Source organism: Pelophylax lessonae (assembly GCF_965119305.1).
Source record: "Pelophylax lessonae genome assembly, chromosome: 5".
In the NCBI taxonomy this organism is placed as follows: domain Eukaryota; kingdom Metazoa; phylum Chordata; class Amphibia; order Anura; family Ranidae; genus Pelophylax; species Pelophylax lessonae.
Window position 1 is genome coordinate 283,613,121 of NC_138772.1, and position 20,703 is coordinate 283,633,823.

At 46.0% G+C, this 20,703-nt stretch overlaps 1 protein-coding gene across 1 annotated transcript in view; it reads left to right on the top strand.

Annotated features, from left to right (window-relative positions):
- SRD5A1 (steroid 5 alpha-reductase 1) overlaps window positions 1-15,379 on the top strand; it is a 39,484-nt gene extending 24,105 nt beyond the window's left edge. Inside the window, exon 5 of the mRNA XM_082258834.1 lies at window positions 15,280-15,379. Coding sequence (XP_082114960.1) covers window positions 15,280-15,346 — 67 coding nt within the window. The 3' untranslated portion in view covers window positions 15,347-15,379. The remainder of the gene's footprint in view (window positions 1-15,279) is intronic.
- The last annotated feature ends 5,324 nt before the right edge of the window (window positions 15,380-20,703 follow it).

Consider the following 20,703-nt stretch of genomic DNA (forward strand, 5'->3'; position numbering starts at 1 on the left):
ACACACACACACGTATATACATACACGCATACAAAAAAATATACAAATACACATGTATACATGCGCGCACACACACACACACACACACGTACAAACACACACATACAAATGCACACACATGCATACACATGTATACATGCACACATACAGACACATGCGCACACACACAAAAAAACACATGTACACACACATAAAAATGCATACACATGTATACATGAACACACACAGACATGTACAAACAACATATACAAATGCATACACATGTATACATGAACACACACAGACACATGTACACACATACAAACACATGTACAAATGTATGTGTCTGTGTGTGTTCATGTATACGTGTGTGTGTGTGTTTTTATGTATACATGTGTGTGCATTTGTACACGTGTGTGTGTGTGTGTGTGTGTGCACGTGTCTGTGTGTGTGCACATGTGTCTGTATGTGTGCGTGTATGCATGTGTGTTTGTACATTTTTTGTGTGTGTATGTTACTTTTAATCCTGACCGCCATTCCTGTACTGTCAGAACTGCTTTTTAGGGCTTGTTTCTGATAGCAGCAAGGGCTGCTGCTCCTTTGAAAATCAATCCTTGTTTAGATCACTTTACAGAGGCATTTGGCAGGCGGTAAAGAGGCAATATGTTGCTTCTCCCCTCCTGTTTTAAGCTCGGAAATGCAGCACCACCACACCGCAACCATGCACACAGTTGCAGGGTGGTTGCAGTGCAGCCCCATTCACCCTGGGTATACCTCCAGCTGCAGCCACCACATGTGTACATCCCCAGATGCTGCCTCTGCAGCTAAAGGGGGAGCAGATGAGTGTAGTAAAGACAGCTCAACCATGTGGTTTTACTGCCCCTCCAACCTGACGTGAACAAGCCCTGTGTGGATGTGTGCTGCGTGTAGTCAACCAATAAAGTGAAATAGAACGTGAACGCGACGACAGGTCACTATTGAAATTTCCCCCACCCCGATGCTCATTGTCTCGTAACCGGATGTTCATATCGTTGATTCTAATGATAGTGTCGAGCTGCACTCATATTTAAAGCGTGCCCCGTTTTTGTAATGGAGCGATATGAAACCCCATGTCACACAGCTTTTGTATCCTCCGCAGCCTTCATACCAGTGGAAGCTGTATACATTTGCGATCTATATCCTGTTGCTCTGAAATGATGAAACCGTGCAATGTTAAATCTAAAGCAAATGCAGATAGCTCTGACGTCGATCGAACTAAAGCCCCGTACACACGTACCGATCGTCGGCATACAAATGTTCCTCTTTTCTCCCCGGGATGTCGGTGTCTGTTGAAAAGTGCAAAGACAGCACAAGGACAGCACAAGAATTTTGTCTGCAGACTTCAGCTGACTGCAGAAGTGATGTCATGTAATGGTTAACTTTCCCTGTGTTTTTAATTTTCTGAGCATGCCCAGTCTTGCAAATCTGCGGTCTGTCGGCCGAATTCTGTACTGACAGGCGAACAATCGTCCGTTCTGGTGTCCGCAGACAAAAATTTTCATGTTTGCACGAAAGACTTTTGTCCACGGATTGTGCGCAGACATCTGTCGGAGGCACCATACTAACACGCGTACAATCGGCAGATCTTTCGTCCGCCGACGTTTGTATGCCGACGATCGGTACGTGTGTACGGGCCTTTAGGATCTTCATGTATCTTCGCCCGCTGTCAAAACAGGGGGGATATTGTCTGAAAGATATTGTACAGGGGGAGATCTTATTCGGGGGGATGTTGTCCAGAGGCGATATTATCCGGGGGGATAATGTCCGGGGGGATATTGTCCTAGAACAGGGGGGATATTGTCCTGGGGGGATATTATTTGGGGGGATATTGTCCTAGAATCCACTTCCGGGTTTCCTATGCGTTGCGTCACAATACCACGTGACTTCCTCAGGGAATGATTCCCTGAGGCGCTTTTCTGCATACAGTCAGCAACAGTTTGTAATGCAAGTCTGCTATATTTTTGAAAATAAATACCTTTTACGTACTACACCATGATGGCCCCATTGTTTTGATGAGCCAAAAGGAACAGAAGGATAAGATACCTGAGCGATCCCGGAAAGACCCACAGCCCCTCTAGAAAGCCCCCCTAGGGAAAGGAAACTTGGGAAGGATGCGGACCCCCCTGGAGATAATAGGACGGCGTTGTTATAGGAATAAAAGGAGCCACATCCATTGCGGGTCTAATAATACAGGCATATTATTGACCTTATTGAGGTGAGAATTTAGGACACCTAGATGTGAGATCACTGGAAATCCCCTAATCACGGAAAGGAAAGGTGGAGGAAGATAACGAATATATACAACACTGGGATTAATTGTTTAATAAATTGGACACTTTTATGATTTATCACTGCTCTGCTTAGAAATTTACTTTCACAACCAAGGTTAAACAACAGCACTAAAACACATGTGTATATGTATGTTTACAGGATAGAAGCACCTGCACTTTATGTAATATATACTTTATTTTGCACGGACTCCCTTTAATAAGCCATTCTAGCACCCTGTGATTTATAATTTTTATCCTGTAATATTTAAACACCAGATGGTTATATATATTTATATATACATCATCTATGGTTTTGCTATGTATGTGTATATATATATATATATATATATATATATATATATATATATATATATATATATATTTTTTTTTTTTTTTTATGGATATATTTCACATGATGAATTAAGTCACACGATACACACATTAGCACTTTATTCATTTATTTAATTATTTAGCACTTTATTCATTTATTTAATTATTTATTCAGAATATTTGATATATAAGTATATATTTGCACAAAAAGTGATTTACACCTCTAATCAACACAAATTCCACTATTTTTAAAAAATAGCAATTTTATTTACGCATAGATATCTGCACTAATTTACAGGAATATATTTACCCCTGAAGTGCAGAACCCACCCCAGTTCATATTGAATATCCCAAACTGTTTTAAGGTATCAGTTAATGTACGTGCAGCATCAGGGTTACACATTTTTCCAAGATGGCACAGGAACCACACTCTTAGAGTAAACTTCTTTGTACAAGAGACAAACCAAGGTTTCTATTCACACGTTTTCGTGGTGAAGAAACCGTCGGACAAGTTTCGTCTTATTTTGAACCTAAAGTCTCTGAACAAGTGGGTAACCTACAGGAGGTTTTGTATGGCCACCAGATTGCTATATGGCTTCCCTCGAGGGACTCTAATTTGCACATTCCGATTCACAAGACCTGTGCTATCTGGGGTACAAAGTAGACTCTGTGACGCAGAACGTTTTTCTCACAACAGAAAAAGTAGAAAAGGTAAAAGCTACAGCTGTTGCCTTTCAAAGCAATCTAGCACTGTCCATCAGGACAGCCTTGTCGGGCCTGGGGCTCTTAGTGACAACGATTCCAGCGGTTCCTTGGGCAAGGACCCACTTCAGGTGTCTCCAAACCAAAATCTTAAGTAATTGGGACAGGAAACAACAGTTATTGGACGAAACCTTTCGCCTTTCCCAGAAGACAAAGTGGATGCTTTGGTGGTGGAAAAGCAAGGATAACCTTTTTGAAAGGTCTTCAGTGGTCCTTCGCAGGGACCGCTCGTATTACTACGGACGCCAGTGCTTGAGGATGGGGAGTCCATTTGGGAACGAAAGTGGGGGCCTGATCCAGGACAGAATCCCTAATCTCTGCCAATTGGAGGGAATAACGGGTGATATGGGAAGCGCTGAGTGCATTCGCAAAAGAACTGAGTGGTCCCCATGTGCAAGTTCTCTTGAACAGTGTGGTGACAGTGGCATATGTCAACAGACAAGGAGGGATACGGTGCCCTTTTGTTTGGGTAGAAGCAAACAAGAATTTGATTTCTGCAGTCCACCTCAGGGGAGTGGACAATGGTCTGGCAGACTTCTTAAGTCACCATCGGGTGCACGAATCTGAGTGGTCTCTGAACAGGACGCCTTCCAGCTAGTGACTCAGGTGGGGCCTCCCAGACGTGGATTTGTTTGTCAGCATGGTGAACAACAAAGTTCTAATATACTTCTCATTGGAGAAGGACGCGGGGGCCAAAGGTATGGACGCCCTGGCGCAGAAATGGACATTTCTCTAGCGCTCATCGACAGACGTAGTCCTCGGTGATACACCACCTTCGGGTTATGTTACCTCCGCAGGAGCAGGACTAGACAGGAAATTAAAAAGCTCTGGCCACACCCTAGGGGCAGTCCCAGAGGGTATATCCTCTCTCTCTCTGCCTCAGCAAATCAGTTATTTTCTGTCTAGTTAGGAGTAAGGACCTAGACACCTTGCTGGGATCTTAGGTCCTGGCAAGATTTTTTTTTCTTAAAAAGATTTTTTAGACAGCTTTTTTCTCCAGTGTTCCTGTGAGATCTTCAAGCAAGAAAGCTGAACTGGGCGACGGGCTGGATGTTGAGATCCGGTGGTCACTCCAGTTCAGCCTACGAGCGCGTGCAGGTCATAGCTCCGCGCTGGGTCGGCCGCGACAAAGTCCCATTAAAGGACTGTCCACGCGAGTTAAACGTCTCGCCGAAACGCCAAAGACCATGAGTCACGGCGTCCGTATCGGTCGACAGCCCTCCCGCCCCGGTGGAGAGGGGTACTGTCAGGAGTTGGTGCCCGCCTGGTTCCGGTATGGTGAGTAGTATGTTCCCCCTTTTTCCCTGACGGGTTTTGTGGTGAACGCGGGCCCCTCTCTGTATGGTAAGAAAGAGTCCTTTCTATCCTATAACATGTCACAAATCCTCCTACTTTGAGTGTGATTTATGTGTGCAAAAGCCAGGAGGCTTGGCTTGGGAGCTAACAATCTATTGTATACATGTTTTAAAGATGTAATCTGTGGCATTCTGGGAATCTTAGGGTTAAGTATAAGCTACCTACCAGTCAGAAGCCACGGACATGTAGACTGCCTTCCAAATCAGATCTCCAGCTAATAGCAGGCCTCCCGAACGGCCACGCGGTCCGCCAGGGCCGGTACCGCCAACCACGCCATATCCCCATGCAGAGAGAGTGTTGTGTGCCCTGCAGCACACCGCTATTCAGTTTAGGCCGCCGCCATTTTTTTTGCTGGATCTCACGAGCCGCCATTTTGGCGTAGCCTCGTGTCTCCAGCATGGGGGCGGCCATGTTTGAGGTGATCCTACACCTCGTGGAGCTTGGGGGAGGCGCCGGAAGGCGTGCAGAGGGGCGGAGCCGCCTCCTTTCTTCCTGGGCAGCCAGCCAAGAGACTTCCTGTTTGTCGAGACAGCGCTGTAAGCTGTTGCAGTTTAACTCTGAGCATCAAGTGGTGAGCCTGGGGGTCTATCTCTCTCTCTCTCGATCGATAGGGATCCCTAAGCAGGTAACACTAAGGGGCTTTTTGTGGCGCTGGGGGTCAGAAAAGAAAAAAAAAAAAAAAAAAAAAGTTTTTTTCTTTACTTTTGAATTATATTATCCAGGAAGTAACTGGAGTTATTATGGACCCTGCCACACATATTCCCCCACCTGTTTCCCTCGAGGGGGCCTCGGGACCCGCCGGTGCACAGAGTATAGAGTCATTTACAGCAATTTTGGAGTCTATGGTGGCTCGGGTGGAGGCGGCCTGTCAGGGACGGGGGTCTAGGAAGCGACCCCCGCCTACCCCTATACCATCTGACACCTCTGACTCAGATTCAGAGATGGTCACGGCAGTTGCAGGTTCCTCTGCAAGGGCTGTTATCCCAGGTAAAGCCCCCTCAGACAGTGAGGAGGACGCTTCTTCTCTTGCTATAATTCAGGAAGAAGCATTGGTGGACGCACTAGTTGTGGCAGTGCAAGAAACCTTAAAACTTGAGGCTTTACCGGCAGAGGCAACTGAAACAGAGAGGCCTTTTGGGACTAATAAGCCCATCAAGACGGCGAAGGCTTTTCCTGTACCTAAATGTTTTGGTAATCAGATTAAAGGAGAATGGGAGCATTCTAAACGTACCTTTTACTATTTCCAAGCGTATTGCTAGACGCTATCCGTTTGAGGAATCCATCATTAAGAAATGGACGGTACCACCAGTCGTGGATCCGCCTATTTCCAGGCTGAATAAAGCCACGGTTATTCCAGTGGAGGACACTTCGTCCTTTAAGGATCCGGTGGATCGAAAGATAGAAGCAGAGTCCCGCACTATCTTTTCTCTGATAGGGTCAGCATTTAGACCAGTAATCGTTATTGGTCTAGTTTCCCAGACACTTACGGAATGGGCGAAAATGGTACGCCAAGATCTTAGGGGAAAAGATATTCCCCAGGAGACATCTGATTTGATGGAACAGATCATACAAGGGCTACGGTTTATCTGTGACGCAGCCTTGGACACTACTCCCCTATTAGGGCATGCATCTAAGTTAGCAGTGATCCTCAGACGTGTGCTGTGGTTAAAATGCTGGTCAGCTGACCTAGGTTCCAAAAAGACCTTGACCAATCTCCCCTTTCAGGGGAATCGTCTATTTGGAGCCAACCTAGATGAAATCATTAAGGATGCCACTGGGGGCAAGAGCACTTTTTTGCCACAGGCTGCAAAAACTAAGGGACCTTGCAACAAGCGAGGACCTTTCTTTACCGCCCATAAAGGGCGCCCGGCTGGTACTAGCGGGAAAGGCAAGACTCCTCCAGGAGGGTTCAAGAAGGGGACCAACCCAGCCAAACCCGAAGCAAAGGAGTACACAGCCTGAAGGTGCGCCCCCACCCGGTTTCAGGGTGGGGGGACGTTTTCACCGGTATTCAGGACATTAGATCGAGCATCAACCACTACTACCGGTGCGATTCTTCCCTTCCAACAGTTAAGTACCACAGGAAGCGGTAGTTACCGTTCCCTGAAAAGATCTTTTCCTTTACCTTTTCCTAAGATTAGTCCCGATACCTCACAGGAATCGGATCTGGTTGACCAGATAGGCCAAGTAGCCTCTAGTCGGGTGACTTCGGTCCCTGAGGTTCAACCAGAAAAGATCACCCTTCCTGATAGCAATCAGGTATCTGATAAATGTGTGGGAACAGAAAACGACCAGACTTTCTCGGATGGTCGGGGCCAGATACCTCTAGGGACGCCTGGTTCAGATCCAATCAGCGCCAGTGGTCCTAGAAATTCTAGGCTGGCCTCCTCAAGCCGGCCTGGCCGACTTGGACATGTTAGTCGCAGACGTTCCGTGGGAACTTCGTCTCAGGGAGTGTCTGTGGTCTCAAGGACCAATTTACCTTCGTGCTTTACAGTCGCTGGTTTTAATGGCCTGGCCATTGAGACCCAAGTACTGAAGGACAGAGGTTTGTCTACTTCAGTCATTCCTACCCTTATTAAAGCAAGGAAAGCGACTTCCAGCAAAGTCTATTATCACACATGGAAGACTTATATTGCGTGGTGCGAATCTTTAGGATTTCCTCCACGTACCTATTCGGTGACTCGAATATTGGCCTTTTTGCAACAAGGGGTTGAGCAGAAGCTAGCCTTGAGCACCATCAAGGGTCAAGTTTCAGCATTAGCAATCTTCTTTCAGAAGCCTTTAGCTACCAAATCCTTGGTGCGGAATTTCATCCAGGGGGTGCGGCACCTGGCTCCTCCAGTCCGCGCGCCCTTACCGCCCTGGGATCTTAATTTGGTTTTGTCGGTTCTACAGAAACCTCCCTTTGAAAACATCAGGGAGATTCCCTTGCTTACTCTATCCCAGAAGGTGGCCTTCTTGGTGGCTATTACTTCTGCTCGCAGGGTGTCAGAACTGGCTGCATTATCATGCCAGTCACCATACCTAGTGATTCATAGGGATAAGGTAGTACTTCATCCTAAGCCATCTTTTCTTCCCAAGGTGGTTTCAGATTTTCATCTGAATGAAGATATTGTACTACCTTCCTTGTGTCCTCAGCCCAAGCATCATTGGGAACATGCGTTGCATTCCTTAGATGTGGTTCGGGCAATCAGGGTATACCTGAAAGCTACGGAATCATTCCGTAAGACGGATTCACTTTTTGTGATCACGGATGGCCCCAGAAAGGGTTTGCCTGCATCTGCCGCGACCATTGCCAAATGGATTAGACAAACGGTGGTACAGGCTTATTCTATTAAGGGTCAGAGTCCTCCGTTCCCTGTTAGGGCGCACTCCACTCGAGCGCTCAGTACTTCCTGGGCCTTTCGCCATCAGGCGTCAGTGGTCCAGGTATGTAAGGGGGCCACCTGATCGTCGGTACATACCTTTACAAAATTCTATAAAATTGATGTGACGGCATCGGCGGATGCCTCATTTGGCCGCAAGGTTTTGCAGGCCGCAATTTGAGGAGACCGGTGGTCTACCTCGAGGGTTTTTTTTCTGTTTGAAAAAAAAAAAAAAAAAAATTGTTTTCTCTTTTTTTGGTTGAGTCTCATCATTAAGGATGAGCATTGTAAACTTCTAGTTGGCACCGGTTGGGCCTTCTAGATTGGGATTGATTTCCATTTTCCCACCCCTCAGTTGTGATACTGCTCTGGGACGTCCCGAAGGTGGTGTATCACCGAGGACTACGTCTGTCGATGAGCGCTAGAGAAAGATGGATTTTTGTAAAATCTTACCGTAAAATCCTTTTCTCTTAGCTCATCGACAGACGTAGTCCCCGCCCCTCTGTTTTGGAGTTGGGTTGGGTTAAATTCTCTAAGCACTGCTTTTTCACATAACTGATTTGCTGAGGCAGAGAGAGAGAGGATATACCCTCTGGGACTGCCCCTAGGGTGTGGCCAGAGCTTTTTAATTTCCTGTCTAGTCCTGCTCCTGCGGAGGTAACATAACCCGAAGGTGGTGTATCACCGAGGACTACGTCTGTCGATGAGCTAAGAGAAAAGGATTTTACGGTAAGATTTTACAAAAATCCATCTTTCACCTGTGCTACACTTTTCCCCCGTTAATACATATTCCCCTAGTCCTAAGAAAGTTTGCTCAAGAGAGCACCACTTTGATCCTGGTGGTCCCATATTGGCCAAAAAGGCCTTGGTTTTCAGCTCTCTTGCATCTGGGGTCAGAGCCTCCCCTTATGTTGCCCGAGAGGGAGGATCTGCTGGCTCAGGGGCCAGTCCAGTTACCAAAAGTTCAGAGGCTGAAATTGTCAGCTTGGTATCTGAGGAAAGTCTCTTTAAAATCAAAAGGACTTGTGCTCACAATCCTATCTAGTGGGGAAAAAAGTAACTCAAGCAATTTATTTAAAATGTTGGAAAGGTTTTTGTTCTTCGTTGAACACCAAAAAGCAGGTAGCAGGTGTCCCAGCCATCTTGGAATTTTTTCAGGAAGTAGCAGACAAAGGGCTTGTCATTGAAAGTCCAAGTGGCTTCTTTGTCTGTGTTTGTTGAACGGTCCATGGCACTGGCACCCCTATTGGACAGGTTCTTAAGGGATTGGCAAGAATTACCAGTTCTGTTTAAAATTCTACCTAAATGGGATTTTGTAACAGTGTTACAAGGTTGGATAAAGCTTTCACAGGGGTAAGTCATGTCCTTGAACTGGGTTACTCTCAAGACGGTATTCCTGGTTGCGATTTCTACAGCCAGATGCATTAGCGATCTGTGGGCGCTTTCAATTAAGGAACCATTTCTGCAAATTTTTGAAGACAGACTGGTAATGTGTACAGACCTGTGAATTTCCAACTAGTCCTAAAGAAGCAGGATTCCACCTTCTGAACGTGAGGACTTGTGTCTTGTGCTATTTAGAATTATCTGAAGGCATTAGAAAATCGAATGCTCTATTTGTTCTAGATTCTGGTAAAATATTGGGGCATCAGGCCTCAAAGAATGCTATTGCTCAGTGGATCAAACAGGCAATTGTAGAGTCCTATAAAAACCTAAAAAAGGATTGCCCCTTTTTCCCTGTTAGCTCACTCCACACGGGCATTATCTGCTTCTTGGGCGGATGTAACTGGGGCGACACTAGAACAAATCTGCCGCGCAGCAACTCGACCTTCATTAAACATTATAGACTGGACCATATCTCAGCGCAAGATCAAGCGTTTGGGAGAAAGGTCCACATTCCCCCCCCAATCTGGTAAGTTCTCGTTGATCCTATCCTATGCTGTCCTGGACAGACGACTGGAAAAAAACAGGGTCAGACTTACCAGTAACTTGGCTTCTAGGAGTCGTCCAGGACAGCAAGGCTTCCTGTGTTGTGTGTTTTTTTTTTTTTTTTTTTCTTATTTCAGAAACCGTTTCCAGGGGAGCTCTCAGGCAAGAAGACTGGGGAAGTGGGATGGTGAACTCCCTTTATTCACCTGATGGTTTGTGTTTCCTGTCTCCGGAGGTGGAGCCTGTCTCTCCTATGCTGTCCTGGACGACTCCTAGAAACTGAGTTACGTCTAACTCTGGTTTTTCGGTAGGCAGGTGGCCCTTTCGTGTCTCTGTCATGCAGGAGAAGGGATCAAAGCCATTTAGATCTGGGGGTTCAAAGAAGAGGTGTTCGGGTTACCCGAGAGCAGGCCCCTCCAGATCTGCAGACAAGTCCCCTTCTGCAAGAAGGGGCGCCCTCACCTGTAACTGGGGTGGGGGGGACATCTTTGTTCTTTTCCGGAACCATGGACCTCCTTGATCTTGGAAAAATGGGTCCACGAACTGATCCAATCGGGTTACAAGATTCTTTCCATCCAATCTACGCCTATCTCCAGATTGGCTAAGGGATCTCCGAGAGGCGGTACAAGATCTGCTGTCGCAAGGGGTGATTGTGCCGGTTCCCTCTCAGGAACGTTTCAGGGGTTCTGTTCAAACCTGTTCACTGTTCCCAGGAAAGAAGGCAAAGTGCGTCCAATGCTGGACCTCAAGGCTTTAAACCGCTTTGTGGGGGTACAGGAGTTTCGAATGGAGTCCATTCGCATGGCAGTGGTGTCCCTACACCAAGGGGACTTTTTGGCCTCCATCGATATCAAGGACACATATCTACACCTCCCTATTTACGCTGGACACCGGCGTTTTATTTGCTTCACTGTAGGAGAGGAGCATTAACAACTTGTGGCGTTACCCTTTGATCTCCCCTCTGCAAGGTGTTGGTTCTGGTATTGGCATTACTGCGACAACGGGGGATTGCGGTACTGGGTACCTGGACGATTTCCTCTTAAGAGCAGACTTCCATTCAGTCCTGTTGGGCAACTTGTCAATCACTGTACATACTCTGCAATAGTTCAGTTGGAACATCAATTTAAAAAATATCTGCTCTGGTCCCATCTTCCAAACTGCATTATCTGGGACTGTCTCTGGACTCACCGTCAACGAGGGTGTTTCTCCCTCTGGAAAAGCTGCAAACGTTTCAAAGGGCGATTCGCTTGCTGTTATCCAGCAATCTGTCCTCTCTGTGGACTTGCATGCGAGCGCTAGGCCTGATGGTTTCTACTTTCAAGGCAGTTCCTTTTGCTCAGTTCCACACGAGCCCTGTGCAAAAATAAATTCTTGTCAAGTGTAAACAAGGATCCAAAATCTTTGGACAATCTGATTCGGCTGAGTCAAAACAATAAGTGCTCTACTGTGGTGGCTCCATTCCTTGACTCTGCGTCAGGGCAAGTCCTTCCTTTCCTTGTATTGGACCGTGGTAACCACGGATGACAGCCTGTCTAGTTGGGGGGGGGGGGGGGGGAAGATGTGTGTTCAGGGGACCTGGACTCTGGAAGAGTCCAGACTACCAATCAATATTCTGGATCTTTGCTTGAGTCACTGGACATATCGTCTGCAAGGTTGTCTGATTCGGATTCAGTCAGACAATGCCACGGCAGTGGCTTGCGTCAATCACCAAGGGGCCACTAAGAGTGTCCTGGCGGGCCCAGGAGGTAGTCAAGATCCTAAAATGGGCAGAAAACTTTTGTTCCAGCCCTCAACGCTGTGCATATCCCCAGAGTGGAAAATTGGCAGGCGTATTACTTGAGGAGTCGGGTGTTGGATCAGGGGAATGGTCCCTTTACCCGGAGGTGTTTCACCTGCTGTGTGTCCGGTGGGGGACACCTGATGTGGACCTGTTAGCCTTTTGGCTCAACAAGAAGGTACAGAGGTTTGTGGCTAGGTTGAGATCCTCTGTCCAACGTCAGACGCACTGGTGGCTCCTTGGGGTCAGTATCGGCTGATCTATGCATATCCTCTGCTAAAACGTCTGCCAAGGCTGCGCAGAATAGAGGTGGAAGGGATTCCAGTCATTTTGGTGGCTCCAGACTGGCCTCGCCGGTCTTGATACGCTGATCTGGTAAGGTCGGTCGCCGATGCTCCTTGGAGACTTCCTCTCAGGGAAGATCTGCTGCCTCGGAGGCAAATCTTCCATCCTGCTTTAAAGTCACTGGCTTTAACGGCGTGGCTATTGAAAGCCAGGTATTGAAAGATAGGGTCTTTCTGACTCAGTGATTCCTACACTGATGAAGGCTAGGAAATCTACCTCTAGGAAGAGTTCTCATTGTACATGGAAAATGTATATTGCATGGTGTGAATCGATTTAAGGTGCATCCATGCTCTTTTTCAGTGGCTAGGATATTGGCCTTCCAGAGAGGGGTTGAGCAGCGGTTGGCCTTAGATGCCATTAAGAGCCAGGTGTCGGCCTTGGCGGTGTTTTATCAATGTCTTTTAGCTACACATTCTTTTGATTCGCACCTTTAGCCAAGGAGTTTGCCATATGGTTCCTCCGATACAGTCCCTGTTACCTCTTTGGGATCTTAACTTGGTACTGTCAGTTCTGCAGAAACCTCCCTTTGAAAATATTAGGGAGATTCCTTTGCTTAATTGTCACAGAAGACAACCTTTTTGGTGGCTATTACTCACCCGATCTGGTGGTTCAGAGATAAAGTGGTACTTCGACCAAATCAGACTTTTCTTCCTAAGGTGGTCTCTGATTTCCATTTGAATTAAGACATTGTGCTGTCTTTACTTTGTCCTAAGACCAAGCATCCTAAAGAAATTGCTTTGCATTCTTTGGATGTGGTTCGGGCAATTAAGGTTCACCTGGCGGCTACTGAGTCTTTCAGGAAATCAGACTCTCTTTTTGTCCTTAAGGAAGGACCTCGGAAGGGATTGGCTGCATCTGCTGCGACCATATCCAGATGGATCAGGCAGATGGTGGTACAGGCTTTTTCACTTGAGGGTCAGGTTCCACCTTTCCCTATAAAGGCCCATTCTACTAGGGCGCTGAATGCTTTTTGGACTTTTCGCCATCTGTTGTCAGTAATACAAGTTTGCAAATTGGTTGTCTGTGCACACGTTTATAAAATTCTACAAAGTAGATGTGTTGGCATCCTCCTTTTGGCCACAAGGTTTTGCAGGCTGCTGTTTAAGAGAACATTTAGTCTCTTTGAGGGTGTATATGATTTCTAGCCGGGCTCCAGTTGTTCCTGGTTGAGCTCCATGTTACCTGGTTGCCTAAGTTTAGCCTTTGGGAATTGCTTTCCTTTTCTGCGTTTTTTTTTTTTTTTTTTTTTTTTCCACCCCTCATGGTTATACTGCTTTGGGTCGTCCCAATGGTTAAGAATATGGAGCTGCGTCTGTCAATGAACGATGGAGAAAACTGGATTTTTGACTTGCTGTAAAATCCTTTTCTCTGAAGTTCATTGACAGACGCGGCACCAGCTTGCAACAAAACTGAATGCCTGTAGCAGAGTGTGTGGGTGTATAACCCCAGGGACTGCCCCATAGGTGTGGTTAGAGACTTTTCCTGCCTAGTATCCTACTCCTGTAGGAGGCAGCATAACCCAAGAATATGGAGCTGCGTCTGTCAATGAACTTCAGAGAAAAGGATTTTACGGGAAGTCAAAAATCCAGTTATTTTGGGGTTCTAAGTAATTTTCTAGGAGAAAATGCTAATTTCAACTTGTAAATGAAACGTTTCCCGGAAAAGTCCTGGTCTTCGAGTGGTTAATCCATATTTTGTATATAGCTACAGTACATTGTACAATTTCCAGCACGCAGGTCTTTTTTTTTTTTTTTTTTTTTTTTTTTTTTTGTAAATTTGTGTTAAGTCACTTTTGGGGCGCACATGTTTTTTATACAGCTGCAGGGCACTTGGAATAGTAAAAAAAAAAAAAAAAAAAAGATGGATCAGGCCCCTTTTTTGCATTTGAACTGGCCTACTTTTTGTTAATCCTCTTTGTCAATCCTTTTTCTCGCTCCTTACAAATTTTTACAACTGTAAACTCTCTAAAGCATCATGCAATTGCTGCAGAAATGTCAGCCACACATTCATGCTACAAACCTTTTGCCCAAATCATGCTTTGTATACCAAATCTTCACACTGCCATCCCCATGTTGAAGCATTAGGCAAGGCTCTTTCAATCTGTAATCCTTCAGTGTTTGTGTGCCCAATTTTAGCCAAATTTTACTCTTAGCCCACAGAACATGGCATGGTTTCCTGTTGCTGTATGGCATTTTAGGCCAGGTTCACAGCACTTGTTGTTTTGGGTACAGCGCTATTGTACTCACAATTTTTTTCATGTGGTTGCAGGTGTACTTCTATTGGCTTCTAATATACTGTGCATTTTCTGACTGTTCATCAAAGATGCAGCATGCAGGACTTTGATTTGCTTTCACGAAAACACATGCATGGTGTAGTAGAAGTCAATGGGAGCACATCTAAAATAATAAAAAAAAAAAGATACTGTCGCACTGCAGCCAAACTGCAGTGCACTGGTGTGAACCCTTATTCAAAGATTAGTTATCTGAATTGCTGTGAACTTCTTGTGTGCCTCAATAAAGCTGACTATTCATGACCTCTCATATTAACACAGAACTAGTGCCCACTTCTTTTTTTTTTTTTTTTTATTTATTTTTCTTTTTTTTGCATGATTCTCTGAAGATCCCAGAAGGTACTGTTTACTCTTGTCTGAATGTTGTATATAATACATTGAAGCCACATGACTTGCTATTTGTATTAGTGATCAGGTGTATCTAATACAGTGGTCCCCGGTGATCAGGTTTATCTAATACAGTGGTCCCCGAGTGTGTATATGATATATTCTTTTGTTTTCTATTGATATCCTAAGTTGCTTTCCTCCCACCATCCAAAAAGTAACATTATGCTGTGTTTTCTTGCACAAATGTGGCTTTAGCTGAGACAATAGTCTGTGAGTGCTAGATCTGAAATAATATTTAATTTCACAAAAAAAAAATACAAATTCTTCATGGCGCAAGGTGAGTAGTGCCATGCTAGCTGTGTGTCTTTCTCCATTGTATGCTCTGTGCTGTTATCATCCAGTGGCTATTTTTTAAATTATTATTATTGCTGTTTTTTTTAAGTTCACTTGTTTTTATCCATAGTAACACAATGCTCATATTGCCTTTTTTTTTTTTTTTTTGTCTTTCAGATGGTATCTTGAGAAATTTGACAACTATCCCAAATCGCGCAAAATCCTGGTACCATTTGTGTATTAAACTGGGTGCAGCAGAAAGTTTGATGAAACCGAAACCATTTGCCTGGATTTTGTTTTTCAAATCTTTAAAATTTTGTCTTCCTCTTTACTCTTTCGTTCATTGACGGACACAGCTCCTGATCTTCTTAACCATTGGGTTATACTGCCCCCTACAGGAGTAGGACACTAGGCAGAAAGTCTGGCTATGCCTATGGGCAGTCCCAGGGGATATACTCCCCCCCCCCCCCCCTCTGCTATAGGTTTCTTTCTAGTTCCTTGCTGGGATCTCTGGTCCTGGCCATATTTTTCTTTAGATAGACATTTTTCTCCTGTTTTTTTTTTTTTTTTTCCTGTGAAATCTGCAAACAACTGCCGGACTGGGCGACAGGCTGGATAGTCTCGATCCAATGGTCACCCCAGTCTGGCCAGCGAGCATGCGCAGACCCAAGCTACGACCTAGCCTTATCGGACAGGGGCTGGCTTTCGAGTTTAAACACCTTGCGACCTCGCATACAACCAGGTCTCGGCCTGAGTTGCAGTGTTCCTCCTGGCCTACAGCCTGCCCCATTTGGATGGTGAGGAGCTCTGGAGCAGTTTCCGCCTGGTTCCTGGTATGGCAAGTATCTGTCCCCCCTCTCCTCCTCCTGGAGGGTTTTGGGGTGGATGTGGGCCCCTCCTTGGGATGGGTGGACCTCCAGGTTCCCCTCCTTCCCATCAGGCAGCTGCCTTTGCTGAGCTGGCAGACCAGCTGGTCCAGGGGCTGCAGTTTATCTGTGATGCCTCCTTTGGTTGCGGCTCCCCTAGTGGCTCAGCTTTGTTTCGGCTATGGTCCTTCGGCGTGTCTTTTTGTTAAAATGCGACTCTGCGGACCAGACTTCGAGAAAGGCATTAACTGATCTTCCCTTTCAAGGAGATCGCCTGTTTGAAACTACCCTTGATGACCTCATCATTAAAGTACCTTTATTCCGCAGGCTACTAAGGGCAACGTTTTTTCGTCCCTCAGGGCTCGACAAGGGCTCGAAACCTTTCGGGGCCTCCTCTGGAGGATCCAAATGAACCTGGTCTGTCCAGCCGAGATCAGGCTTCTCCAGACCCACGGACAATGCTCCTTCAGCATGAAGGTGTGCCCTTACCCCTATTGGGGGGGTGGGGTGGGGGGGGACATCTTTGCTGGTTTCCGGAACCGTGGACTTCCCTGGTACAAGACAAGTGGGTCCGCAAAGTTATTTGGTCTGGCTACAAGATCCGAGTTTCGCTCTTGTCCCCCGGCAATGTTCTTTCCTTCCAACTTGCGAATGTTCCCAAACTGCTTACAGAGTCTGTTTGGGGCAGTACAAGACCTAATTCAAGGGGTGATTCTGCCTTCGGAATGTTTTCAGGGTTTTTACTCAAACCTGTTTACAGTTCCCAGGAAGAAAGGTAAGGTGCACCCAATCCTGAACCTCAAGGCACTGAACTGCTTTGTTCAGGATGGAGTCCATTCGCACGGTGGTGACATCCCTGCATCAGGGGGACTTTCTTGCCTCTATTGACATCAAGGATGCTTACCTTCACATTCCAATATGTGCCGATCGCTAGTGCTTCCTCCGCTTTGCTGTGGGAGAGAAGTATTATCAGTTTGTGGAGTTACCCTTTGATCTTGCCTCTGCTCCTCACAAAAGTGTTAGCCCCGGTGCTAGCGTTATAACGCCAACGGGGGATCACGGTACTGGGCTACTTGGATGACCTCCTTCTGCGAGCAGAGTCCCCTACTGCTCTGGTGGAAAACCTGGAAATCCCCATACGAACTCAAGGAGTTTGGCTGGATTCTGAATTTTAAGAAGTCTGCTCTGGTTCTGTCGACAAAGCTGGGACTATCTGGGTTTGACTGGATTCAGCCTTAACTGGAGTGCTCCTTCCTCTGGAAAAGCTCAATAATATGCAGACTGGAATTCATCTCCTGTTGTCCAACAGATGGTAATCCCTTCAGACCTGCATGCAGGTGCTGGGCCTGATGGTGTCTACCTTTTTTTTTTTTTGAGGTGATTCCGTGATATGGTGGCTTAGTTCTCTGGCGCTTTGGCTGGGCAAATCCTTCCACCCTTGTATTGGACAGTGGTCCCCACAAATGCCAGCCTGTCTGGCTGGGGAGGCGTTCTCAAAAAAAATTCTACTCTGGGGTTCTGGACACTGGAAGGGTCTAGACTACCGATCAATGTCTTGGAACTCCAAGTGATCAGGCTGTGCCTGGACTATTGGACGGATCGCTTTCAGGGATGTCCAGTGCGCATTCAATCGGACAATGCCATGGCCGTGGCTTGTATCAATCACCAGTGGGGCACAAGAAGTGTCCTGGCGGCTCTGGAGGTAGCTGGTATTCTAAGGTGGACAGAAGTTTGTTCCAGCCCTCTCCACCGTACACATTCCCGGGTGACAAACTGGCAGGCAGATTATCTCAGTCGGCAAGCGTTGGACCAAAAGGACTGGTCCCTTCATCCGGAGACGTTTCATCAGTTGTGTCTCCGGTGGGGCATCCCCAAGGTGGATCTGTTGGTGTCTCTGCTCAACAGAAAGGTGCAGAGGTTTGTGGCTTGGTCATGGATCCTCTGGCGGATGCCACAGACGTGCTGATGGCCCCATGGGGTCAGTATCCTCTGCTTTACGCCTTTCCTCCTCTCAAGCTTCTGCCAAGACTTCTAAGCAGGATCAAGGCAGAAAAGATTTTGGTCATCTTAGCGGACTAGCCTGGCCGGGCTTGGTATGCCGATCTGGTGTGGCTGGTCGTCGACCTTCCTTGGAGGCTTCCTCTCAGGGAGGATCTGCTGTCCCAAGGACCAATCTTCCATCCTGCTTTAGTTGCTGGCTTGAACAGCTTGGCTGTTGAACGCCAGGTGCTAATGGATAGAGGTTTGTCTATGTCGGTGATTCAAACACTGTTAAAGGCTAGGAAATCTCCTTCTACCATCGTACGTGGAAGACGTACATTGCGTAATGTGAATCTCTTGGGGTTCTTCCTTGCTCTCTCAGTGGCTCAGATCTTGGCCTTTTAACGGGGGGTTGAGCAGAAACTAGCCTGGAGTATGATCAAGGGTCAGGTGTTGGCCATAGCAGTTTTTAGCGGCCTTTGGCCACGCACACCCTGGTGTGCACTTTTTTCTTCAGTGAGTTAGGCACTTGGCTCCTCTAGTGCAGTCTCTGTTGCCGCCTTGGGACCTCAATTTGGGGCTCTGTCCTTCAGAAGCCTCCTTTTGAGAATCTTCGGGAGATTCCCCTGCTTACGCTGTCCTAGAAGGTGGCCTTCTTGGTGGCTATCACCTCTGTGCGCAGGGTGTCTGAATTGGCGCCGTTATCCGGTCTTTCGCCTTACTTGGTTGTTCACAGATATAAGGTGGTTCTTTGTCCCTGCCCGTTGTTCCTTCCTTCCAAAGGCTGTCTCCTGATTTTCATTTATATGAAGACATTGTGTTGCCTTCCCTGTGTCCCAGGCGAAAACATCCAAAGGAAATTGCTTTGCATGCCTTGGATGTGGTCCAGGCAATTAGGGTGTGCCTGGTGGCTATGGAGTCTTTTAGGAAGTCCAGAATCACTATTTGTGCTTACGGATGGGCCTCAGAAAGGGTTGTCTGCTTCCACTGCGACCATTTCCAGATGGATCAGGCAGACAGGGATTCAGGCCTATTCCAGCAAGGGTCAGGTTCCTCCTTTCCCTGTCAAGGCGCAATCTGCTCGGGCGCTCATTGCCTCCTGGGCCTTCCGTCATCAAGTGTCAATGACACAGGTTTGCAAGGCGGCCACCTGGTCATCGGTGCACTTTCACAAAGTTCTATAAAGTGGATGTGTTGGCATCTGCAGATGCTTTATTTTTGACCGCACAGTTTTGCAGGCTGCTGTTTAGAGGACCTGGTGCTCTTTGAGGGTGTGGTTTGTGTTATTTTTTTTTTTTTTGGCTGTTTCCACCCCTCATGTTTAACACTGCTTTGGGATGTCCCAGTGGTTAAGAGGATCAGGTGTCCGTCAATGATTGAAAGAGAAAATGGGATTTTTGACTTGCCGTAAAATCCATTTCTCTGATGCTCATTGATGGACACTGCACCACTCCTCTGTGGAGTTATAATTTTTCTGAGACTGCTTGTAACAAAACAGAGTACCTATTGAGAGAGAGGGAGTATATCCCCTGGGACTGTCCGTAGGTGTAGCCAGACTTTTTTTCTGCCTAGTGTCCTACTTCTGTAGAGGGCAGTATAACACAATGGTTGAGAAGATCGGGAGCTGTGTCCATCAATGAACATCAGAGAAAAGGATTTGACTGAAGTCAAAAATCCCATTTTCTTTGAAAAGTTTGGATCTTTAACAAAAATTCCCTACCTTCTTATGGTGTTTTTACCATTCCTGAACAGTAAACAAAACTCCACCAGTGCTGTGGAGTTTTTGTTTTAGCTAACCTGAAATTTCTTTACCTCATTATTCCATGTCATTTACAAGTTTTATTACTTGATCTGTTTACAGGCTGTTTACGGGTGAATAACTCACATCTTAGGAATTTTGTATTTTTTTTTTTCCTTTTATTTATTTCTGTATGCAAGCGACAACCGATGCACAAGTGAAGCATTTCCATCTGCAACAAAGGAAATAAGATACTATAAAATGTTTGCAAATAAAATGATAAACACTGCCCTCTTGAGCAGGAATTTCAAAACTGTAGTTTCTCTTAACTAATTGGAACATTGCATCTGCAGCAATGATAACATGGTAAAAGGGTTAATACATTTTTAAGCCATAAAAAGAGTAATTTTATTTGTTTTTTTTATAATTTAGCATGTATTTGCTTATGCTCTTCATGGCTAAAGTAGCATAACATATTTATTATGGATCTAGCATTATGTGTAAGTCTTAATGATCAGAGCATGCCATTGTGACACTTAAGGTATTTAGTGCCTTTCATATAGTTCACGGTACTCCCCTTGATGATTCCTTTATCTAAACCACCTTTGTCCAACCATCACCCAGAGTCCGTAACCACTTCAATTGTACAGTTGTTGACGATGTTCACATGTCTGACTCAGCTCAGCCACTGCTACAGCCTCTTACCTTGTGATTGGTTACAGTTACATACATAGCTGGTGAGGTTGAAAAGACACCAGTCCATCCAGTTCAACCTAGTGTGTGTGTGTGTGTGTGTGTGTGTGTGTGTGTGTGTGTGTGTGTGTGTGTGAATAGTACATCATATACCCCCCCCCCCCCCCTGTATGTTGTGTTCGTTTAAGTGCCCATCTGATAGTTTTTTGAAACTATCAACGTTCCCTGCTGATATCACTGTTTGTGGAAGAGAATTGCACATCTTTACCGCTCTGACAGTAAAGTACCCTCCTATGCAGTTTAAGGTTAAACCGTTTCTTTTTC